The sequence below is a fragment of the Ptychodera flava genome, chromosome 20 (genome assembly GCF_041260155.1).
Source record: "Ptychodera flava strain L36383 chromosome 20, AS_Pfla_20210202, whole genome shotgun sequence".
Lineage (NCBI taxonomy): Eukaryota > Metazoa > Hemichordata > Enteropneusta > Ptychoderidae > Ptychodera > Ptychodera flava.
Window position 1 is genome coordinate 30,449,187 of NC_091947.1, and position 26,889 is coordinate 30,476,075.

The 26,889-nt window shown below is 34.4% G+C and overlaps 1 protein-coding gene across 1 annotated transcript in view; it reads left to right on the top strand.

Annotated features, from left to right (window-relative positions):
* LOC139120600 (probable E3 ubiquitin-protein ligase HECTD2) overlaps nt 1–26,889 on the top strand; it is a 45,889-nt gene that overhangs the window by 2,033 nt on the left and 16,967 nt on the right. The window contains 8 exon segments of the mRNA XM_070685108.1: nt 16,036–16,301; nt 17,060–17,162; nt 17,803–17,957; nt 20,208–20,253; nt 23,440–23,549; nt 24,123–24,149; nt 25,879–26,000; nt 26,313–26,436. Coding sequence (XP_070541209.1) covers nt 16,036–16,301; nt 17,060–17,162; nt 17,803–17,957; nt 20,208–20,253; nt 23,440–23,549; nt 24,123–24,149; nt 25,879–26,000; nt 26,313–26,436 — 953 coding nt within the window.

The following is a 26,889-nucleotide window of genomic DNA, read 5'->3' on the forward strand; positions in this document are numbered from 1 at the left end:
TGTACTGCACAGCAGTTACGTTTCTATATTTTTCCTCTAATGGATCTGTTTGTACATAGCTCCCTGTGAATCTGTCCCTTCAATTATCTGTTTAAGTCTGACAGGGTTTCATTATTCTAAAAGCCCTTTGAGAATTTCACTTAGCTTTCTTGAAAGAGTTTAGTGCTCATGAGTACTTTGATCCCAACAAAGACACACTTTGCTCTTGCCAGATTCTTAACTTAGGTAGATAAGATTACAAGGATGTAGAAAATAGCCAGAAGCCGACAAAAACAACTGGCTGTCAGCTAAAATTTGCCGGCTGTGAAAATATAATTTAAAAAACTCAGGACATTTTGCACAAACGTTTTATTCACATACACCACTTGTAACCGGCTTAACTTTTATTTTTGCCACCTTTAACCAAAATTTTCTACATCACTGGATTAGTGAAATATATATATTTGTCTTTTTTCTTTCAAAGAAACCGTTCGCTTTGATTTTTTGAAGGATGAGCTTTCCATAACCTGAGTGGCTTTAATTGGCAATGCATTAGTTTCCTATGTTATATCTGTTATTTCTTATGAGAAGTTTCTGAAAGGTTTCACCTGTTATGAAACTAAATTTTAAAGTTGTTGTTTATTAAGCGTTTGTAGTGAATGTTGCTCAAATTTGCAAGAGTCCATCCTGCAAAAGTGAACATTGTTTTCATTTTTGGGGTGAAAATATTACTGAAGAAGAAACAAAAATACATGACTTATCGCAACAAGTGTATATTTCAAAAAGATAAAAGTTCACATTTTGGTTTTAGAATTAACAAATAATTATTACTGCTGTGAAGTTATTGGAATAAATAAACATTAATTTACATGTGAATGAAAACAACATAATTTTGATAAATATAATTGGCTGCAGGGCAAGTCAAGGAGGTAAAAAATGTGAAATGACGCGTGCAGGAAGTACATTCTTTTCAAATCATAATGATTGAATGAGAGGTAGAATTTGCTTCTGGTGTATCTTAGACTTAAGTGACAATAAAGTACATGGAGACATTTCCACCCCCCCCCCCCCCAAAAAAAAAAAAAAAAAAAAAAAAAAAATCCCTGAGACACAAATATAAAATCTACATATTTTTCGCTTTTTCCAGTTTCCATGCTGCTCTGATTGCACTGGTTCAATGGACATACTTAGACATCAGATTTCTACCTAGGTATTTCAAACATGTCCATTGTTAACATTGATAAGGTAATTTTCTTTGAGTGTTGTTGCTCCCAGACACAGGGCCATGCATAACTCTATATGAAACAAGTGTTTTAAATTTTACAGCCACAAAGTTCCTCTCTTTGCACATTGTTCATATTGATTTTATGTCATTCTGTAAGTTAATTATATATCGTTCGGCATCATGAGACATTCTGATTGGGAGGTCAAGCAAACCTTTGGTCTCGCTGACATGTAGAACAGACAAGCAGAAAACAATGATGTAACTTTAGGTAGACAAGAAATATCCCTGTAAACTATTGATCAAAGTGCCAAGATCAGCGTGAAGTTATTCTCTGTCACTTGACACTCATCATGACATTATTGTGTGTTCGTGGTTTATTTTTAAGGAAAATATTTAAGCAATAATGCACACTCCGGCGACGGTACCACGAGATTTTGACCAGTTCGCGACATATATGCACGAGCGATAGTGATATACGGAGTGAACTGGTCAAAATCGAGTGGTATACCGTCGTTGGATGTGCTTTATTGCTATTATATCATAACAGTATATTGAATTCTGGCATAGAACGTCAAAAACAGGATATTTTCTTTTGCCGGGGGTTCACGCATGTGCTAACCGTGGTATATCGTTAATATACCACGGTTCTTTTCACGTCTCTACCAATTAGATCGCCGCATTTGCACCATTAATATACTGGTATGATATAATACATGGTATTTTATGATAAAAAATGAACAGAAACTTCATCTCATTGGTGTTAACGGCATCTTGGAAGCAAAACAGAACATTATCTTACTTATAGTGGTGAATTCAAATTTAACTTAATAGATTAAAATTGCCAGTGACTCTTTGAACAACATCAAAGTGTATATGATCACTGTTACATCTTAAAAGTAAGTACGCTGTTCATTTTTCTTGTTTTCAAAATTGGACACCTGTTTTGAAAATGTAACGTACATTTAATAATTTCATGTGAATTTGAACAGATTGTCCACCAAACGCAAAAACTTCCATTGATTTTTTGCACAAATCCATCCTTCAACCTATCTTTCAAGGCTGGGCCCAAAATTCAACTGAGATCAGTAAAATCAGATGTGAAGAACTGCATCAGGATCAGTTTAAAAAGTACCTAAATATAAAGATCACATAAAGAAAGCTACCGGTACACATATCACAATTTTAGAAAAAAATTTCAGCTGCAAGGGTGCAGGTTTTGAAGGCTGCCAACATTTACCAACTGATAGTATGTACACTGAATCCTTTGGTATCGGTTTAAATCTTTTGTTGAAGTAAAAGCCCAAGGGCTTCTCTAGTGCATTTCTCAAGTGGATATTCATTAGGCTATAGAGGGACAATAGCTGATACTTTGGAAATGTTTCTCTACTAGTCCTGTTCCACTGTAAAAGCATCGTGAATCGCCTTTTATTGTGCATTTAAAAACACCCTTCAGATAATCAAACAAGACAAAAGCATAGAATCAACAATCACAAATAGACAAAACAAGCAGTGAATTGTTTTCTTAAAAACGTGTGTAACAGCTTAATTTTTTCGTTTAGCTCTTTTAAAAGACATTTTGTCCTTTTATTTTCAACGTCTATTTGAATTTTCATGTGTTTCCTTAATAGTGTATGTTATCTGCAATTACCGCTTCACATTTCTAAGCATTAGAGCCTCCATAGCTTTAGATTTTTTTCATCATTTTGTTTTACTGTGCATTTGCAGCGTGAAAGTAAAAGGACATTGTGTTCTTCATCATGTCAGAAACTTGAACTCATTCTTACAAGATGCAAGGCTCTGACACCACATCTTTCCATGCCAGTTCAACCTGGCAAAAGCATAACCAGTAAAGAATGAACAAAATTTGAACTTTTGTAATGAGAAAGAAATTCAAAAAGCATTTTTGACACATACATTTCACGCTAATATTCATTAGGAATTCATTGTCAAAAGAATATTGAATATTGAATATTGGATAAGATGATACCAATTATCTGCCAAAGTAGAGAAAATGTACCAATGATTAAGGTACTTACTTTCCACTTTACCATGGGCAACAACAGCGTCCATTTCTTTGCAATAATGTATGTGATTGTTGCTAGGATACATATATGTGGACTATTGTTCTGTAGCCAAGTATTGTTTTGTCAAGTTTGACTGTTTCATGTCAAATAAGATCAATTTCTAGATGTCTTTTTTCACAAAGTAGTCTGCGATGGGAGTAGATTTTTGTATATTTTTGCTGCACAGAGTTGCGATGACAAACAATAAACTAATCTTTCACGATATATGGTTTGTGTAAGTCAGGTCCAGAAGTCCATCGACCTACCATACATATGATATACCATCCGCTGATTTACATGTTGATCTGAAATATTACAATGAAGGAACAATATACTCATTATCACTTTTTTATGTTTTTTTTCCTATCATATCAACTTTCTCAGGAAGTTATTTTTCTAAAAAAGATTACAGTTGATCACTTTACCTTCCATCATGTGACCATTTATGGATTCCCAAGCCAATAAAAGAGATTTTAGGTTTTGATGTAGATTAAAGTCTGCAATGCCCAGACACTGCATACTTATAATCTAATGTTAGTTTTGTATCATACCAATATAATTCTAATATTTTTTCCCTCTTTATTATTATATTGGAGCTATGAACTTGATGTAGATGTATAAAAATGAATGCTGACTCGGCAGTATTTATTAAAGGCAATGTGAATTTTGTGTCAGTCTAGATAGCCATGCTTTTCTAGACCTGTAATCCAATAATTTTATTAAGTGTAAAGAAATTTTCAGAATAGTATCATCAGATTCTTGACTATTTTATTGAGTTTGAATTCATTTAAAATGTTTGTGTATCATGGACTGTGTACATGTATCTATAGGAGACATGAAACAACATACCCTTATCATACATTAGTAAAGTAAGGGAAAACCCCAATCTATGTATTTATCAATAGAAATTATGTTATGGTGACGCTGAGATAACAGCTACAGTATCTGATTATCATGGATTTGTCAATGATTTGTCTGAATGCTCATTTCATTCCCCATACAAATGATTCTGATGAAGATGGAGTCGTCTTCATTATGTCAAAAGATCCCAACCAATTCATAAACAGACTATATAGTCTGAGTGTACATTTGAATTTCAATACAGAAAATGTCTGATATAAAATTTAACAACGTAGTCTGGTTAAATTTGCAGGACTGTGCTATCAATGCCAGTGGTTTCTTTTTGTTTCTTCAGATTTTTTTCCTGAGAGGTGAATATATTTAGGCCCCCCCAAAAATTGATTTGTTTCTGGTCATGGCGTGCATCATTTCAAAGTGTGCGCGTCAACTCTTTTTTTTCCTGTTTTTCATTTTCCCCTATGGAAAGAGGGAAAAATGTATCAAGGAGAGGTCCTAGATACATTGTCCTTGATAATGAACAAGCACATTGTTTATTAAAATGTTTGTGACTGTAACATCCTGTCCTGTTCACCTCGTTAATTATTTATTTGATTTTGATGACTCAAGTCCATCAAAAATAAAAAAAAAATTGAAAAAAATCGCGTCACCGTATCATTTTTGCCACATGTCAATGACCAGAAACAAACCTATAATTTTTTTTTGGCCTTAAATAACTTTGAATATTTCATAATTTAAAAGTGGAAATTCATTAGCTTTCTAAAATCAATATCCTACTGAGAGTATCAATAGTGCCAATAATAATATGAGCCACTGGCTGATAATCAAATCCAGAAATAGCCATCAATTTTATTTTGAATGACTGCTGCCGTAAATGTCATTTGCTTACGTCATCATACAGCAGGTTGTAATTTACTAGTAAATATTTTACCGCTTTCCTTTATCACATGTAGACCATAAAAACAGAAATGTCAAACTCACACATGATATTACAACAATATTTGATGATGATTATCATTAAAACAAGTGAAGGCTCAATAACTCCTCCGCAATATTGCACAGGACAATGTCATCCTCTTGTATCAAAAACACCTTTTAATTTCCTGAGTAAATTGCTTTGTAAGGAAATTTGAAAGTGCTAAAATAGCACGTCTTTATACATTATATAAATTCTACATGTAACAAAATATAAGGTAACTTTACATTTCATGAGGAACTGCACATTTTTGTCCATAGTTCATTATGAACAGTGGATGAAAAATGTGAATGATTTTTTTTTTGCAAGTCAATATAGAGTTTAACTATTACATAGCTGTTTCTCAGATGTTAATTTATACAGATTTTGGATTCAAGTTAGTCTATCATGGTCAGATATTCAGTTTTACAGTGTACATTGAATTTCAAACATACAGTATATGTACAAGACTGTAACATGGTTTGATGGTCATCCTCCACACACTTGAAAAGTTTCAAAGTCCAGCAAGTTGCCGTAATCGATATGTCCAAATGAACTGATTCTATAGACAAAGCTTTGTTTTTATCAGTGTTTGTACAAACCTATAGCAGTTGCTTGCATTGGTTTTTGATGGTCATTTATTGCAATGTATCCCATTAGGGGCACGGTTTCTTTCTTCAATAATGGTACTTTGATATCAAAAAAGTAACACAAATTTTGCTGTTTCAATCCTTGAATTGTATTTTTCAATTGTATTCTTCAGTGTCAATGGTATTCACGGCAAACTTCAAGTTCAGCTATTCATCACTTTACTCTTTTTAGACCTCCAACCTGTGGCATAGATACAGAAAATTGGTACAAAATTCTAAAACCAACACATCATCATACTTCTCTTTAAGACCCCCATATTTCCGGTGGAATAGCCCGACCAGCCATATAAATTAATGATCCATATCTTTTAAGGTCATGTTAATTAACAGATCATGGCCAAGTATCAATGTCATTCAGCAAGTGTAATTTCTCATGTCAATTTTACTTTGGCACATAGTTTCATTGGTACTTATTAATTAGTAGTAATTCCTCGTCGTTGAAATCTGAAATCAGCCAGTAAGACAACTACAAATATTTAATTGTGGGCAAATATTAATTGTTATCTTATCAATAGATTCTACATGTACATACAGATTACTATCAGTTGTACTTGTCTTCTGCTATCAGATCCCAGTGAAAAGTGTATGGCAGATAACATTGTAAACATCCCACATTCAATATTTTTTCAGATCAATAATGATAAGACACACAAATCGGCTCTTGTAATATTTATCTTTGCCAAACATTTACTCAAAGATGTGCATATAATTTCAAAGTAACCATCAAAGGTATTGAGTCCAACAACATTGAACAGAAGCACCAGGCTACAAGATGCCAATTGAGATACAGTACCTGCGCTGCACCAGGGATATTTTATGTTCCAGTAAAACCATCAATCAAATATATTTGAAGAACTGTAAAATTTTGACAGAGAAAAAAACAAAATAATATATTGTTTAATGATTTAATAAGGTAATTCTATTTTTTGTGATCCAAACTCCTTATCAATACAAAATACCCATAGCAGGTAATTGTAGCAGTTATTTTTAAATGTGTTTCAGAACCAAATAATGTTTATCCACGACATCTCCTCGGTTACAATGTACTCTTTGCTACCATCAAAACCTCAGGTGGATCTAGCACAGTGCACACTGCTATTTAACAAGGAGAGGTCCTAGATACATTGTCCTTGATAATGAACAAGCACATTGTTTATTGAAATGTTTGTGACTGTAACATCCTGTCCTCTTCACCTCGTTAATTATTTATTTGATTTTGATGACTCAAACTCTGAGATCTAGTGTGAACAGTTGATAAACATCTGTATATTTAGTGTTGACAAGTTAAAGAAAATGCCTGAATACCGTATATTTGCCTGACTGCACAATCTCCATTCTGATTGTAATGTGCCACATAAGTACATGTTTGGAAATATCTAGGCAACTGTTTGTGCTTTGGAGAGTTAGACGTTGTTGCCTTGGGTGCAGGGCAGGACTGTAATCATTTTAATAGGATGGAGTTCATGGTTTGATATTGTGCAAATACAAATTCATGACCACCTGACCATGATACAAGTAGTGAAATACGCATACAGTGTACATCTTTAAGGTAGCTACATACCTTTTAGACACTTTCAGATTTTTATTTTTTTCTCAATTGAACACGTCCCAAACCCCAATAAAGTATACATTTTCTGAAAGCCCTGATATAGAGCTATCCGACCAAGCACAGTACACGGTCATTATTTGCATAGGAGTCACGTGACAAGCGTTTTGCTGAAGCTTCAAAAAACCGGTTTTTCCCGCCTTATGCGAACACGCTGCAAGATTTCCGGTTGGAATTTCTTCATTGACAAGCCTTGACAATACATGTATACTCAAAACTCTGTCTGGGATTTTCTTTAATGCCTTTGTTTTTTTTTTAATTCGCTCTTGAAGGTGTTAGATTAAGTTGCTTTTCAAGGAGTTTTAATTATCATGCCATATAATTTGAATGGAGCCTCCGGGAAAAAATCGCAGACACGGTTTTGAAGTATATTGTCAAGGCTTGTCAATGAAGAAATTCTAACCGAAAATCTTGCAGCGTGTTTTGCATAAGGCGGGAAAACCGGTTTTTTGAAGCTTCAGCAAAACGCTTGTCACGTGACTCTTATGCAAATAATGACATGTACTGTGCTTGGTCGGATAGCTCTATATCAGGGCTTTCAGAAATGTATACTTCATTGGGGTTTGGGACGTGTTCAATTGAGAAAAAAATAAAAATCTGAAAGTGTCTAAAAGGTATTTAGCTACCTTAATGCCATTCATGACAACAATAAAACTGGATTGGAGAGAAGTTGAAAATATTTCCATTAATCATGACAAGCAAGTGTTGGCAAAATGACCTTTATCTAATTAATGCAATAATTCTTCAGTCATAGAAAATAAAAAATATGGTATGATTTAAAGACAGAACATTTTCATAGTCTACAATGAAATTTTACGACAAGTTTGTATTTTTTATTTATAACCTGTGGAAAGCTATCCACTTGCTGATTCAAAACAAAAATATCCTAACCAGTACTTTGGCCTAAATTTGTATTCCTTTGCCTGTCAAAAACAGAATGTATCACCATAACATCTGATAAACTTATTCAAAGCAGTTATTTATGAGAAACATTTTATCTGCACTCTCACTGTCATCTAATTCATAAGAATGAATGAACCAAGATTATAAATAACAATCTGAAAAAGGATTATGATTTCAGTGCAAACAAATTTCTTGCGGTGTCATTGTGTGTCTTGATCCTTTGCATTATATCAATAGTTTTAAACTACTCAAGTGATCAAACCTTTGTCAAAGCTAAGCCTACTGTCTATATGTAGAAAGCAGTTACTGAATTCCTTGTTGCCCAAACAGACGCATATTTACACTGATGGTGGGAAGGATTATTTCAGAGTATGTCTATGCAACAGTGAGGTGAAAGTATTGTATAATGATGACCTTTGACCCACTGCGATTTGTCTGGGATGTTTTCTAAATTTAAGCTGGCTCAGAAAGGTTTGCATGGAGATCTGGTTTTGACTTGAAAAATGTATGATACATGTATATTGGGGAACAATTGATGGATTTATGACAATGGCACAATATTTTGTGCCAGCTGATTCCTTTGTACCAAATGACTCTGGATTTATCCTCTTCGAATAAAGTTAAATCTTTTGAACATGTGTACCTCAGTTCATTGGTACAACGTGCAAACACAAAACAAATTCAAGTTCAAAATTCTGTGATTATTGATGTCAAGCATTATTTGATATTTCTATATAAACTTTCATCTTACCCAATCCCTTATAGGCAATATGAAGATAACACATCGATACTCAATGGAACTTTTTATAGACCCATGTGGTTTCAAGATCATGAAGTATAATATTTACCTTCAACAGCTACTTTCAAAGTGTCAGCCTTATCTATATGATCCTTTATTGTCCTCCAATACCTGTCAGTGTTATGATGTTGTAAACTTGGCCAGAATTTATATTTATGACCGGAGACATAAAAGTCACCAGTAAAATCTATGAAGAACCAAGGGCAATAGATAGGATTATTCCATGAGATGTTAGTCACAGAAAATAAATCATTATGATTTTAATTATTGATTATAGAATCAATCATCAAAAACTTCTGTTGTCATCTGACGTACATTTAGAACTATTTTCTTTGTTTAGACATTGTTGAAGTGTATTTGTTTGGGCCTAAAGTGTGTTTCTATTGATTTTGCAATGTCTCTCTGCCATTGCCGTCTGTGCGGTATTTCAAGAAGCAGCTGAAGATAATGCCATTGTTCTGAAATTTGTTTAAGATAGACCATTCTTGTTGTGTTTGGTAAGGGCTGTAAAAAGCTGATGCATGAGCGATGTAATTCCTTAGTTTTCTGTAGCTCAGACCTCATCCCTCACCCGTCAAAAAGTTTTTATGCAAAATGGAAAAAATCGATGTGAAAGTGATGTCTCCTCTTACACATACACAAGCTTCTGCAGATCCTTGATATACAAGTAGTATAAGTCTACGCAAGAAAATATGTATAACAGCACAACACATGAATCAAATGCAACTCATTTACATGTAGAATTCAGTTTGTGAAGGTGATTGAATATTTTTAACAATATCTTGCGCAGAAAACCATTTGATACATTTTAAGGGCAAAAATAGTCAGCACATCAACTCTCAATTCACAATTATCTTTTCAGAAGCTTTTTTTCCCTTCATTTTGTTAAGTTTGTATTCTTGATGAACATTGCATGAACAAAATAAGATTCTGTTCTTGCAACTCAGGTGTACATATATCAATTTTGACCAAAAGATAAAATTGGGACTCAGTCACTCCCCGGTCCTCGAGTTCTCCCCTTCTCCCAATATTGCCACAAGGTCTTATTTAGTTTAGAAAATGAATTGAAAATCCTTATGCAATTTTTATGCTCACACAGCAAAATGAGCTCTTACTGCGTTTCAATCAAAGGAATTTATACACATGTCGATTCAAAAGAATTTTAAGGATCGACTTTGGGGACGAGTTTGCTGGGGTAAATCAATTTTTTAAAGTGCCTCTATAATAAGGGATATTCTGATGGCCTTCCAAAGCATATGATATCTATTTTAATTTTTTTTAATGAATTAATAAGACAAATTGTTGTTCTGTATGGATACTGTAGTCAAGATCATCCATGAAGACAGTGTCTGTGTGTAGTATAACTGGTGTCAGCATATGATGGTTGTCAGTGTATGATATGGTGAGAGACAGCCGTAACGTGATTGATGTTGATGTACACTGTAATATGATGAGTGTCAATGTATGAGATGAGAGTTTTAGACTGTAATATATGTATTGTGGGTGTCTGTGTTTTATATAATTGGGGTGTATAATATGATGGGTGTCATCATGTTTGTTATACCGTATGTGTTAAATCTTACTGTACCATTTTTTGGTCTGGTAGATCAACCATCAACTCATTAGCTTACCTTGTAGAAAAACTGTCCCTGCCTTCATTTTTGCTACCTGTGAGGTGGAAGGCAGGTTTTTTCGATATCTTTTCTAAGTATAACTTAGTGGTTTACATCAAAAATGCTTCAAAATTTACAAAATCATGGACAAAGAAAGCAAAATGTTCAATAGCAAAACTCAATGGCAGCGCAAAATTTATTTTTATGATTTTTTTCCTGTCAAAGTAAGATTTATTTTTCGTTGTCTGATCAGCGACTGGAAAACAAAAAACGCCAAACTTAACCACTTTGTCTCATTGACACACATCACGAGATACCAATGCCTGATAATACTAACAATAATTAATTGCTTTTCAATGTCAAATTCATGTATTACCTATATTAAGAAACATTATCTGAAATTGTCTCAGGAAGTATAATGTCTTGTGAAGCACTCCATTTGAGAAAAAGAAGTGCATTTAATTTATTAATAGCAACAGAAAATGGACAGTGGAAGATCAGAAGTGCAAGCATTACGTAGAGTCTTGGTTAGGTAAATTACTGTGAAGTAAATTTTTGTGAAGTCGACTTTGCTCTTTCAACAAAATACAGTTGATTGATTGAAATGACATTTGGCCCTTTGGAAAAATCAATAATGACTTTATATATTGATTGATTGATTGATTGATTGATAATGACTTAATATTGAGAAGCTGACAGTCTGTTACATGTGTGCTGGTAATTCATCTTCTTAATGGCTAGGACCAATCTGATATATAAAGTGTCTTTCTTATTATGTACAAAAGAAAATTAATTGTGTCAAGGAATTCTGCAATGGCTCTGTGAGCACATATCTTTGTTAAATGTAATTAGAATAAAATTTATTTTCATCGCGGACCAGTGCAAACTTTTTCACTTCAAAGTTTGTGATAAAAAATGCAGATTTGTCAAACGTAAATGTTATCATTAGAATGGATTGTACATACTTTCAGGTTACCATGGATATTAACTACTGGTACCGGTAGTTCTTCATTCAGTCTATCAGCTTCACACTGCTTTGTAACTTTAAATTATTTTTTGTTGGAAGTGAGCAGTCACAGGCTGATTGATGGCAGTTTGCAAGTGTTTTAATGAGCTGAGGCAGTGTCATTTGAAATTTTATTGTCGGTGAATTGGTAGTTTTTCCAGGTAATAAACTGATGCTGGTGACAATTTGATGGATTAATTCATCATTTCTACCTGTGAAGTATATCGCCCCACAACAGTATTGAATACTTTGGTCACACTCAGCAGAGCAGACTTAATAACATAAGTAAAGAATGGTACAACACTGTACCAGGTGTATCCCATAGCTTTTTCAGGTAGATCTACCTAGACACAAGGTGATATATTTAAGCAATAAAGCACACCCAGCGATGGTATACCACGAGATTTTGACCAGTTCACGACATACCGGTATATGCACAAGCGATACCAAGTGCATATATGAAGTGAACTGGTCAAAATACCGTCACTGGGTGTGATCTATTGCTATTATAAATGTACCGGTATATTGAAATGGCATGGCACATCAAAATAGGTTTTTGCTCAAGCCGAAAGCTTGCAAGTGTGCCAAACCGTGGTATATCGTGAATATACCATAGTTTGTTTCACGTCTCTACCAATCAGATTACTGCATTTGTGCCATCAGTATACTGGTATGATATAATACCAAATTTTACATTGACTTACGCATTTAACACACCTCCCTTGGTGTTAATGTGTCATAGCTGAAAGGTATCAGATTGATTAACACTTTGAGTGTCAAACTCACTTTGCATTGCCTTCATGTAAATAAAACCCAAACAATTTTTTCCCAAATTATTTTTAACAATTTTGATTAAAAGAGTCTGTTTAGTCCAAAATTATTAAAAGGATTACAGAAAAATTCATAAAAACTACTAAAATGTTACACTACAATTTCAGTATCTTACAGCACTCAAAGGGTTGAAGAGAGCTATTTTGACAAATTTTCAACAATGTATTTTCTGAATAATAATCAAACTTCATTGAATGCATGTACAGCAGGGACTTCCAGTGAATTGGTTGCTTGAAATAATATTATCTGGAAAATAAATTCTAACTCTTCAACATGGAAATGTTCAAGTGCTGTGCTGTGCTCACACTTGTATTTTGCAAAGCAATGCATTTGTGCAATATTCCCTTGAATTAGAGAAATTCACCTGAATTGAAGCAATTCACATCTTCTTTCCATTGTACAAGCAAGTTACCACAATAGAAGGATTGAAATTATAAGAAACTGCATTGTTCAATAACAGCAATAATCACATAGTTTGTTGATAATGACATTGGAGAATTTACCAATACATGGTTCGTTGGCCTTGGTTTATAATGCTTCACATGGACTGTAACTGAAAAATCTTTTCAGTGATTTAGAATTTTCAACATAAACAGCTTTATTCAAATATCCTGGCAGCTACATTTGTAATAGCATTCATCAGTTGAATTTCCTTAAAAAAATCCTTTTCAATCATAATGTTTCCGTTACTATTCTCTGTAACTTTCACCGCTAATGGGTTTTCTTTCATCAAAGAATGGAGTAGTTGTTCCGTTATTTTTATAAATACAAAATTTGGTTTCTCTATCTCAGAAACCATTCAGGGAAGATATATTGCACAGGACCAGTTTATAGACTGTTGGTAAACCCTCATCATGCCTGTTGTGCTTATATTGTTGTGATTGGTCATATAGTGCCTTACTTGGTGGATTCTTGCATGGCATGAGTGCTATGTATGTGAGGGACTGTTGCTTGATGGTTGAATGTTATGCAGCTGTAAAGCAAAGTCCAATGACACAAGCAGCCATCAACAGTCTGCTTTGTCATAGCGTTTTCATGTAGCAATGAAACTTTGGTGAAAGGTTGTTGTCTAAACTTCAGAGTCTAACAATCGTGTTTGGGAGGGTGTGGGTACGTCACAGACATTGCTACATTGTATTTCAACAGTGCCATATCTCATCTCAAAACACATTGAATTTAAATTTGTCACTGAACTGTTTCTTGATATATATAATGTCAACCTTCACCATATAATTTTCAGCATCACTAAATAATATTTGCATCAGATATATGGTTTGCGATATCTTTTCACCAAGCAATATTTTCTGAATATACTTGTCTGGCGCCAAATTCTATTGACTGCATTTCATCAACCAGGTTCTGTTGCTGGGTATTATATCCAGGTATTACAAGAATAAACATCGCCATAATATATTGTACGTGACAGTAGGAAAAAGTTACACTCAGGTATCAAAACAAACAAGTCAAGAACAAACAAAAAGACAATTTAACCAATGAATAACTCAAAAATGAATAATACAAGTAAATAAATAGGTAATAAAATAAGTAAACAGACAAATAAGTCAATTAGAATTAATAAAAATGTTACAAACAAACAACAAACAAACAAACACGAATAAATAAGAAAGTTTGGTCAGATACAATATGATATGGTATTGTCTTTACAACTTTCAAGAGCAGGGTTTCCTGCCTAGAGCATAATGTGAAATTTGCTCCAAGTGCTGCACTACAGATTATCCAGTCAAGGTGACATTGATAGGTTGTATGAAGATGCATTGCCAACCTGTAAGCCAAGGCCTTTATAACATGTAGGATCTGTCTCCTGGGATTTTTTTGATAAAAATTAGTCATTTTGTCTGAGCTGATTGAGGGAATGCCTTCTTTGGGTTGCAGCTCACTGCTGCATTTTGTATCACGAAAAGAAACATTACAAATAATTTATAAGATGAGTATACCTGTAGATAACATTTTCTGTGTATGTCTTTTTTTCATCGACAAAAGACTCAGAAAATTTGTGATAGCAATGGAAGTAAATGTTTTCTATGCACACAGTAAGCAAAGTGTCAACCAACTTTTGGTAAATTTTTTCTGTTTTTAGCTCATATTTGGTTTTGTATACAAATACCAAAAAGAGCTGATGAGTCGGTGGCGTCTGTATGTCTGTATATTTGTGGGTATGTATGTGTGGATGTATACCCATCACACACAAAGGCTCCCATACCGCCAAAGCTACCATCTCAGTATTTGGTGTACAGGTAGATGCAGGGGTTGAGATGTGAATTTGTTCAAATGAACACATCAGTGTCAAAAATGTGCAAATGAGGTAAGAAAAGGTGAAATCCTGCAAATGTGCAGGAGTGATAGCATGCTAGTAAGAAACAGGCCAACTCCACTGATCTTGAGTCATTTCCTGTCATTGTTTATGAACTGTTACATATATAACAGACCTGCTGAAACCGTAGACAGTAGAGGGGGGGGGGGGGGGGGGGGGGGGGGGGGGGGAAGACTGTCTATACTCAAACTAAGAAGGGCTTGTTTCCTGCTATGCATGTTGCTAAAGTTAACCTCCAGTACCTAAAGTTTCAGACCTTCATTACTTTTGTCATTCTTGTTTTTCTGGTTTAAATATTTCTTGTTGTTTTTCTGGTTGTACTGTGCAGAAATCATTGTCATAACATCAACGTAGAATTTTCCTCCACTGAACAGATAGAAACAACATTTATTGTTGATCATTGGTAACCCATACTGGTATAAACCAATTCTGATCAAATTTGAGCGACACTATATAATTGCGGTATTTTTTTAATGTAAACTACAAATTCTTAGTATACTCTCAAAAGCATGTTCAGTATAAAGTGATATTTGTATTTAGCTTGTCAACATCTTCTCAAGTTAAAAAGCAATGTTATGTTTACATTTGAATTCTAGTCCGGACCAAAAGTCACCCGTCAACAATAACAATGCAGTCTACACATGTACTGACTGAGTTGTGTATCTCAACATACATTTGTACTTTGGAGAGTAGAACAAGAAACTGTAGTTGTCACTAAAACCTCCCCAAAAATATTACGTCTACTGGCCCATAAATCTTGTGGCTGTCCTGCAACAATATTGTTGTTGGCATTTTCTTCAGGTGTGACGCACCATCTGTCTGCTCAGTGCTCACATTAAGTGATGCCCAGTCCTCATTAATGTTATTAAAGTGACATTTTAAATTGTGGTCTTACCATTCCGATGATTAAAAGTAAATGTTTTGTTGTTTCCATGACGATTTAAACAACAGGTGTCATACATAATTCATGCGTAGACATTTAAAATGTTGTAATGCCAACCGTGTAATTATGTGCAAACAAACAATATGCCTGTGAATTGTCCCATGACCTAATCATTGGAAAAGGTCAAATCAATATAATTCCTGAACAAAAGTATAGACAATGCTGTCATAATACCTTTATTATTAGTCATATAACTGTAAGAAGTTATTAAGACCCTTGAACATTAATGATTTACAAACCCTTACCGTTGGTGATCATTTTATGTTTTCTAGGCTCAAGACGGAAATGGCAGAAATGGCCGCTTTTCCGGCATTTCTAACTTCTTTTCGTTTGGGAAAAATAAATCAAAGAGCCACAGTAGCCACCATAGCACCCGGCCCGGATCGAACAAGGAATTGCCGCCAATAAATCCGGGTCAGAATTCCCTGGTTAACTCATCAGTATCCGGATCACAGTCAGCGCCGCCGCCGGATGTTCACTCTCCGGAAGTGGAACCAGAGCCAATCAATGTGAAACCAAGAACATATAAAGACTTCAAGTAAGAACAGGTTTCCACTTTGTTGCCATAGATACAGTCTCGCGAAATATTCTATCCTCTTTAAATATCTTTGAAGGAAATACCCTTCTCTTCCTTGGCCTATTTTTTTCCAATAGATTGGAAACTTTGCTTTCAGTTTTATTTCAGATATATCGTACACTGAAAAAAATTTTGTCCTAGGAACCAACATTTTGACCATAAAATAGTGCCAAAAAATGTCACGTTTAATATCATTGATCTAAATTCATCATGATAATTTCAAACAATGTTTTATTTGTTGTCATTAAATGTTGACAAAATTAACACTTTCCTTATTTCAGCTAGACAATGACAATGTACAGGGTTCTCCACAAGGGTTTGCTAGGGACGAGGCACCCTTATGATTTTGGAGAAATCTATTCATATGTTAATAACTGTACAAAGAATACATTTTCAAAACAAAAGAATATGTAAATTATGCATTGTTATGTAAATTTGTTGATTCTCTGTTTTTCCAATCTTTAGAGAACACTGATGTACGAGTATGTGTTTTTGCTTGATTTTGTGCACAGAATATTAGTTCTTAAATTAGAAATTACAACTGCTATACAAATGTCATTTTATCTTACAATAAATTTTTCACAAAGTATGTACCTTCAAGATAGTTTAACTATACATAAACTACTTTGTGAGATTAAAGATTGTGTTTTTTTTATCGATAACTGGATACCTTTTATTTAACCATTGTATCATCGACCATATTTCTCTTTTGTTCACAGAGATGAAATAGAAAAAGCCAAACTGTCGGGCAATTACAAATCAATGTTGGAATTTTACGAAATCACCTTCAGCTCTTTCCAACTTCTAAATGCAACATTCAAGGTATGAATATGTTGTAATAAATAATCTGGATAATAATTAAAGTCATTATTTAATCAATCAAGTTGATATGAATGAGGCTTCCGTTAACATTTTCTTGTGATGCAAAATTCATAATTTACCCAAGAACATTGGTCTCAGATTAATATTCATCATTGCCAAGATAGAAGTTGTATAAATAGGAAGAGCGAGACATGATTGCTTGATTGTGTTTTTCCAAGGGTATGAAGATCTCAAGTAAGGATGGCTTGAGTGGCATATTTAGATACATACAAAAGTGGATATATGAAGTTTAAAAAAGCTGATGTTAACACAAAATTGAGCAGTCACTTATTTTCGTTTTGATGAGTCTAATTTGACCATCAAACAAAAAAAATGTCATCATCAATATCTGTAAGAGTACTTTTTCTTATCTTTCTTTCCAGTATCGTATTCCTTTAGCATGATTATGATAGTCGCTTGAAATTCTTGCGCCATCTCAGGGACATCATTCATCATAATTATGGTGATTAATTTTATGATCATATGTACTCCAAGCAAAGGGAAAAAATGAGAAATGAAATGTTAAATATCAGATGAAAATTTTTTGCCTAATTTTGTTGCAAATTCCTAGCAGAAGTTAAAATGGACTATTGCTTTACAGAAGGATCCAAATAGGGAGTACAAGACAATAGAAGACTCTGGTGTTAATCAAGATTATGTAAACTCAGTTTATGAAAGTATAGACTTGGTGTCGAGTGATATTAGGAAAGCTGTACTCAAAGCAGTCATAAATAGTCTTCTGAAAGACATGAAAAAGTAAGTACAAAATCTGATATTACAGCACCCTGTCTTTCACATTTTTTACGTGAATCTGTAACATGCAGTGTTTCATCAAGGATGGCATCAACAGGGCGGATTTTCCCCTTTACCAGATTTCATGTGTTCTATTTGTATCTGTAAGGTGTGACTGGCACCATTTCATTGGGGGGAGGGCTGGTCCCCCATTGACATTGACAAATTACCAGGAAGTGCCAACATATCAACAGAGGGGGAATCGCCCATCCCCCTCTCTAGATGAAAAATTGAGCATGTTGCAAAAATAGTTTTGAACTGGCTTTCTGTACAAACTTATGTAACATGCTGACTTTTATGCAACGAAAACATAATTTACATTCATGTTTTATTGAAATGTATGTTGAGTCTTAAATTTCACTCCTGTTTCACTGTAAAACTACATAGGTCTACTGTATCTATTGAAAACAATGGGCATTCATATCTTCTTTTTTCTCTGCCATATGCAAGCCACCATTCAGAAATGAAATTACATGCTGAAACACAATATATTAACATTGTATTTGTGTAATGTAACGAAAGCTAATATTAGATTTTCCCAATTGAGATCCTGATCATAAAATACTTTTAAAGAGAGGGTGTCGTCGGAACTGTGCTCAAAGGTTGCCAGGGACCCCTACAACTGATGTAAACACTTTATCTAGGTTACGTTGGCGATTGACGAAAGTTAAAACATGTTGTTAACAATGAATATGGTAAAATTTAAATGCTGCAGCTCTGTTGACATGATGCATTTAGATATCATGTGTGAAATACATTGTTTGTAAACAAGAAAGTGGCACACACACAGTCCCGACAACACCCTCCCTTTAAAATAGTATTATATTTGAAGACTCTGATTTCACAATATTTCAGTATTTATGGTATACCATTGCATATATCGACTGGGTATCAGCATATTGAAAGTTGCCCCAGAACATAAAGCCATAGACTAAAGGAGACTTGTGTTAAGTGACTCTCAGGCTTGAGGGAAACAAACGCATGCTGTCTAAATATAGCCAATCGGGATGTTTGTAATCAGTATTTTGTAATGTGTCACCTCATCCAATTTCGCGCTGAAAAATCTATACATTCCCGTGCTAGCGCTCTTGCCTTATCCCAGACACACTGTCATCTTCTCCTATGTTTTCCAGAATATGTGCATGCATCGGTGACACTTTCAAAAACACCCAGGGAAAAGTTGTCCAAACTGTTTACCAGTCAGTTAACAGTTTCTAAAACTGTTAACTAGTAACTAGCTCTTTGCATGTATCAGTGCCAAAATAACGCGCACCATGTGACCTTAAATCGATGAATCACAATATGGATATTGGATGAGATATGTTACAAGTTAAACTTTAATATAATAAACACTGCAGTGTCTGGTGTCAGGCACAGTGATCAGTTCAGCAACAATTTTTATCCACTTTTACCCACGGCACCATGTTCAAGTTGAAAGTTATCAAACTTCATCAGAATCCACATACAGCTAATCAGTCCTTCGTCTCCTCAGTACATATGTTTTGAATTACCCACAGTTCCATTGCATCAAATAACAGGAATAGCAAGACCCAGTGGACAGCAAAGGATGGTTGAAGTGTTTACTATAGAACGTTACATTTGTATCTTTGGAGCATGTGATTGATTATTCTGTCCTGGAAAGAAATTATTCATTCTCAATTTTGCCTTCAGCAGTTTCCATTGAGACTGCCAGACAAAGCGCGTCAACCATTGACTATCATTTATAGTATAGATTCGTTTTGATAGCATAATCATAAGCCCTTTCAAATAGGTCATCATTTGTAGGGAAAATGAACAGTAAACAATCAGCTTTAGTTGTCCCATTGTGGGAACACACTTCCCAGTTCTCTAGGGATTGCATTATCAATTGCTGGGTAACACTGTTCTACTAATTACTGTTTTAGCGGCCGATATTGCATGTAGGTTAACGGATTCAATGTCAACGTCAATGTCAATGTCAGTCAAACTTAATGAGTATTATACCACAGTCACAGTCTGTCTGTTTTCCAATCGAAGATAAAGATTATTTAGGTATTCCTACACAAATTTTCCACTATCCACTGTAACGTTCACCAGGGCATATCATTCTCAAGAGCAAAGCTTCTTCCTGAAAAAGAGGATACAGCAAAAAAAAAGGGAAACTTAACTATTCCTTTAAGGTATATTTTCCTTCATGCTTGTGAAGCTAATATATTCATTTGTTTTCATTTGTAGACCACGCAATAAAGACGATCTGAGAGCGTATCTGATCCTTGTACAGGTAAGTTGTTGAAATCTCAGTGGTTAGGTGAGGAAATCAACTTAAGTTTAGATGGCAGTATTTTTGTCCAAACCTTGGTTGAGTAGTCTATTTTTGAGTGCAAGAGTTGCCAATGGTTTTAATTTTCCTCCCGGGGTTCAGTGACAGTGGTACTGTGTGAAAGTATTGAAAATATTGCTGTAATTGCTAACATTGTGGTTTGTATTTTCGCAAAATTAATCTGAGAACAGTTTGAAAACACTTCCTAGATCTAATTGTTGTACCATGAATTATATCGTCTGTATGTACGTATCACAGTAATTTTGTTAAAGTGATTTCATATCCATGGTGACTAGCTGATGTAGCTGAGTTCATCACCATAGTGATGAGCTAATGTAGCATAACTGATCTCTATGGCAACGAGCTATTTGAAATGGTCACCATGGTGACAACCTGTTGATATAGACCAATAGTGGACTAGTCATGTACACAAATTACGGTACAAAGAACACCATCACGAGTAGCTATTCTCAGATATTAAATCTAGTCATTTTATCGTTACCTCATTTATGAATACCAGGTGTAAATTGTAGCTAAGCAAAATTTGAGAGTTTTCACAGAATATTTTAGATCTCATTATCTGTTTAACGCAGTGTTGAACTCGAATTTTCAGATTTTCTTTATTCGGTAAAAGTAGAGTGCTAGTGCTTACATGTTGATCAATATTGAAAAGTGAAATGTCACCACCTGTTGCAGATTTCCAGTTTATGCAATGATTGAATGCAGTGTATGAATTTATAGCGTTACTAAGCAGTCATTTGCCAGATCTGAGGGGGCAGATTGTTCATTGCCGTCTGTTAGATTTGCCACTTTTCCGTAATTCAATTTGTGTAGTTAGTCTAATTATCAATAAATTTTCAGCAGTAATGTCAGCAGTTTCAGACAGTCACGTATTGTGCATGTCTTTCGGTCTGTGTTGAGATTTTGGAGATACTGTCATGTGGAACTGTTGATGGCTGCCAATGCTCTAAAACCATAATTTTGAATTCATACATTTTGGCTGAATATTTATAAGACACATAGAAATTGGTTATAAAATAGCATAATGTATTTTTGTGTTGTCTTCTTTGAATTTTGTCCAGTGTACAATTATATTTGGGTGAAACCCATGTAATTGAATGCAGTTGTTCAAAATTTCAACTTGAATGTGATATCCAGCAAATGTGGCAGCTTCTATTGGTGCTTCAACAGGTGTTCATAACCATTATGCTAATTTGTCACAGTGAAAAATCTCACATGGAAGATGGATTTACTGAAGACTCAAAAATTCTAAGACAATAAGAATTTCAACGTACACCTTCCACTGAATGACAAAAGTGATACAGTAACCATTTCAGACCAGTGAAATGTTTTTTTTTGTAACACAAGTATGACAATGTTCATGTGTGATTTTAATATTTTATTTTATGTGCTTACATTTCTTTGGCGAGAGAAACAACCTACCTGAGTTCCTTCTACTTTCGATATTCTTCAGTACACAATGAAGGACAGATTCTGCTTTGTAGACCGACAAAATAAAGTTGAAACGAAAGGAAATTAGCAGCCATGCATCACCTGATTTTGTACAGTTCCTTTGCTTTTATGTCCACACTCACATGCTGAGAGTAAATACACCATTTCCATCACAAATGGTTTTTCAAGGATGCGATGAAAAACGTAATGTTAGCCGATTGTGATTGTGTATCATATAGCCAAGGTTTTTATGCATTAATCGAAGGGTTCTCCAACTGCCCGTCTGGTCCATTATTTTTGGTTTCTAAGGGAACCGGCAATATATTCAAGAAATAATCAAATTTCTCCTTCATAAATTTTTACATCAAGTTGACCATGGAACAAGTGAATGTATGCAGTGTTGCAAACGTTAATGTAAAAAGACTTTAATTGCACTCTAGAAATTTGCTCTTTGCGTGTGTCGCAAATAGGGTAATTTCACATCTTGTGCCAGACTGAAATTGAATCAACGAGGCACGTCGTTGTTTGACGAATGGAAAACCTCCATTTATGTGTCGTTTTCAGAGCGTGTCTGCAGAAATATGAAAATTGTCTTTTGATAAGGTTGTTAGTAATTGCCAAGTGTTGTGGATAATTATGCAGGAAGTTGTAAGCATCTGACAATAATAAATGCGTGCGTGTCTTTACAACAGAATTTTTAAAAATCCAATAAGACTCGATAGAATGGACGGTAATCAAAAAGGACGGATATTGCATACAAGTTTTTTTTCCAGTAATAGTTAGACATTTAATACAATACAGTAAATGTGCTCCTGTATTTAGCCATAATATCAACACTTGTATAGTATTATTAAAGCCGTAAAATGTTATCCCCGAAAAAAGGGAGTTTTTGATAAAGAAAATAATGATAGCGCTTTGGTTTTATAGTCTGCCGAATCCATAAAGGCAAAGTCCTAGGGTTCCCTTCAGAATAATCCTCAAGGCATCTTAATTGATTCAATTTGAACAGGTGTTTAGTAAAAAGAGGGCTTCTTTTTTCATAGCCAGTGTAGTGTTTCTGTTAATGTATTTTAAAATTGCAACCCGTGAAGGCTGAAGGTTAGATTCTGAAAGCAAAATCGATGATGAAGTCTTTTGAGTTCCATGGTGAATATTTGCCCGTAAAATCTCCAAGGATATAAGGAAGAGGTTAATTGATCCAGCTTTTAGCAAGAAGAAACCATTTCAATAGAACACAGTTGTTGACTCACTAGTTCTCTGCTTTCATTGAGATTTACCCAGCGTGATGTTGTTTCCCAGATTTGCAAAGTGGAATGAGTATTTGCTAAACCACCATTACAAAAATATTCAGAGGTCGTCATATCGTAGTTCCATCCATTAATGATAATTTCCATCCACAAAAGATTTTTTTTGTTCAATGTGTATTACTTTTAGGATTGAATAAATAGTGTCATAGGGCATCTCTCTCAACAAGTTATACAGTGTTGTAACAGTATGAAATTTTCTCACAACTGCTTTTATTGTGACATGATTAAATTTTCTATGTTATCAAAATTGTACATTTGTTGATGTTTTGGGAAAGATGAGGAAAAAAAAAGCATATTGCTAGAAATGTTTGCTTCATCCACATTGGATAATTAATAATAATGATAAATGCGTTTACCTTTTTTTATGTTTGTTTTCTTTTTGTTACAGAATCCACAGTTTGTATCGACGTCAACCTATGTAATATTTGCACATTTACTTCGACAAATGGCTGCATTAACGGACCACGATCATCATTTCCTTGTTCACTGGTTCAAAAAGTGAGTATGTCTGTAACATCATCACAAAGCCCATCCTGTCTTTTTTGCAGCAAATTGTTCATGTCACCTGCTGGATCTGTCACGGCTAAAATGTTTAACCCATTCGCCATAATGGTGTGGCCTAGATCCATTGTCATAAATTGTTATTGCAGACCTGTTTACTTTGAATCGGGGGTGTACAGGTTAATGAACAGAGAAGTCAGAATATTGAAAATCTTGGTGCTCATACAAACAGTTGTAAAAGTTATGACACCATTTGCAGTTGGTATTTTGAAAACTACAATGTGAAATCACATAGAATACTAGAGAAACTTGTGCTTTCTCTTGATCTGTGACTTCATCTTGGTCTAAGTCATTGAGTTGAGTGACATCCAGTGACAGCACAATTCATAACAAAACTATACTGTACTAAGTAAATAAAAGGGAACTTTTAATGTGAAAAATGTAAAATGATCCAGTCAAATTAATTATGTGAGAAGCAACTTCAAATCAGACAAGTAGAGGTGCCTCTATAACAGATTATTAAATCAACATTAAAAAGATAGTAAACCTAAAATGATGAGTGTTGATGAGGGTTTTAATGAAGAAATTTTTTTAACTATCACCTGATGAACCATTATTGAGGATATGATGATTGGTGATATTTGAAGCCTGATTTTCAGTGTCTCATAATTCTGGTTTAATGAGGCCTCTTTAAGAATATGTACATTGATCAAATCAGGTGTACACATTGACAAAATAAGAGCTAAAAGAATTTGGGGCAAAATATGAAGGTAATAATTCAAGTGTTAGTGATAAAGCGTAATGTGAAGTTTGAAGGAATTGAAAATACAATATTATATAATGAATAATTTTTCCTTGTAAGATGACAATGTTACTACCTGAAAGTGGCTTGAAAAAAATGATAGATTTAAATTTAAATTAAGAATGACAGAAAATATCCATCTATCGAGGAGTTCATTCTGTTACATATTTCAAAAGTGTCTCATTGGTTATATTTGTCCACAACTACTGGTACATGTATACCAGTAAATGAAATCAAAAAGAGTGGTTTAAGTGAACTGTGAAGTGCTTCATGTTTAATTGACTCATTTCTGTTAAAACAGTCACTCTTACTTGAGAAAGCGGTACCTTTCAAGTTAATTTTTGCTTACTGGGAGAGCGTTTTAGTCTTGTTTGCAAAGATCTTATCATAGAAATACAAAGTAGCAACAGTTCCGCAGTGGCCTTTATCGTAAAAAAGACCCTACACTTATGCTTTTCGTGATTGTAGAATTTATTTGCCATCTGGCTGTCTGCACATGTTAATACTATTACCTGTAGAGTATTTGTTGTTGAAAGCAAATGCCTTTTACCTGGGTTACCTATTGCACTGTAACACAAAACTTTCATTGTTTCTCATTGATCTTCATTGATCGACATTGGGCAGATCCTTTGATCAAGTCGTCCTTTAATACTTTCAATCAATACTCAGTCTGAATTGCATTCAGAATGCAAGTCATTCTGGTTCTTCAACCACAAGTTCATGTTTATGTCTCCCAATCATCGTGAAATTATTATATTACGTACGGCAGCATTTCAGTGAATCAAATGTTTTTACCACTCCTTGAAAATCGTTTCAGAATTTCACATTTCAGCTGAACAGAAATTTGACACAAACCCAAAAATGTGGGGATGCTGAATTGTTATCATCCCAATGTACCGGTATCATGTGGAAAAAGAGTTTGAAAATAAAATTTACTCATTCTCTCGACTCTGCTGTTACTTTTTTAGGAATCTAAAGACTATTTTATAGAGTATTAGTCTATTTTCCACTTCAATTATGGTATACAAACTATAGAATTCTATATTTATCAACAAAATTTGTATCTTTGCAAATTTTTATTCTTGAGTTTCTCTTCTGTTGTACATATACTGTGGGCTTTTAGTTTGATGTGTGTATCAATTTGCAAATTATTCATATCTGGCCTTTATTCCGTGCAATAAATGTGGTGGAATATCACTTTAAAATTTCATCCAATCATGGCACTTTCATAATTTACAGTCAGGAGTGGCACTTTCATTAAAGAAGTATATTCTAAACAGAATGTGTGTAAACATACATCATGGTTTTCTCATCACTTCTCTCCTCTCCCTTTTCTGGGTGTTTGAAGAGGCAAGCTCTTGTGTTTTGAAGTCAACCAATTCTCAGAAAGACTTATTCCTTCGTGACTCATGTGTCTTTCTAAATATCAACTACATTCTTACACTGAGTAGTTCAGGTTTTCTAGAAGTTTGACTATTTTTCTTCCATTTTTTTGCAGACTGCCTGTGGAAAAGTTCAAGGCACTGTACACAAATTAGTGCAATTCATATCAATACGTTTATTTCCTCCGGCTCGTGCAGAACTGCCATCCATGAATAAATGTTCATGGTGGATTCCTTCAGCAACCAAAGTTTTAGCACTTCTGAGTAAGTTATCTTCATTATTCATTTCTTTACGTATCACAACACTTCACCCCTTTGAACTCTGACCTCCCTGGTAACCTATGACCATACGGGGACCCTCTCGAAAGGACTGAAATGGTTACACATCTTATGCTGGAAGGACAACACAACAATATTCTTTATGAAAATTATAGTGTTTGTTTAAAGAAAAATCTTATAATGGTGACTCACTATCCGTGGTGACTGTTCATAGTTCATGCATTGTTCACTTCATTAGGTTCACATCAGTTTTAGTTTTGTAATATTTGCATATGTGATTCTTTGATTTTCAAACAGATGCAGCCAACACCTTGTCTACACCTACGATCATACCATATTTGGAGTTCTACAATGAAACTCTGGATAATATGGATCTAATGTCCGAGTACTACGCCTGGCAAAATCCGTCCAAGAATCAAGTGTGAGTTAACCCAGCCCATGATTTCAATCTGTTGGCTCAGTACAATCTAATAGCAAAAACATGTTCTTCGACTTTAAGGGTTTTTCCTTCATTGGCAAGGGCTTATTTTGATTGATAAATTGGTGTGTGTGTGTTTGTGTATGTGTGTGTTTGTGTATGCAATTTAGGTAGGAACTTTGCAAGCTTGTGAAATGAATAAGGCTGTTGAAAGCATTCAGTCAATATTGACATCTACAAAAATACAGTGTCCCAGAAGTCAATTTTAGACTCTCACAGCCAAAAATCACCAGTGCAAATCAAATAGTCACCTGAATTTAGTGTTCCTTGGAAAAAAGTGAACCTTTAAGTTGTCAGCATTGTTGAAAATACTCTGTATTAAAAGAGAGTATGTGCAGGAGAAAAGTATGCATTATCATTATGTACAATTTGATATGGTGTTGTATTGCACTGGTA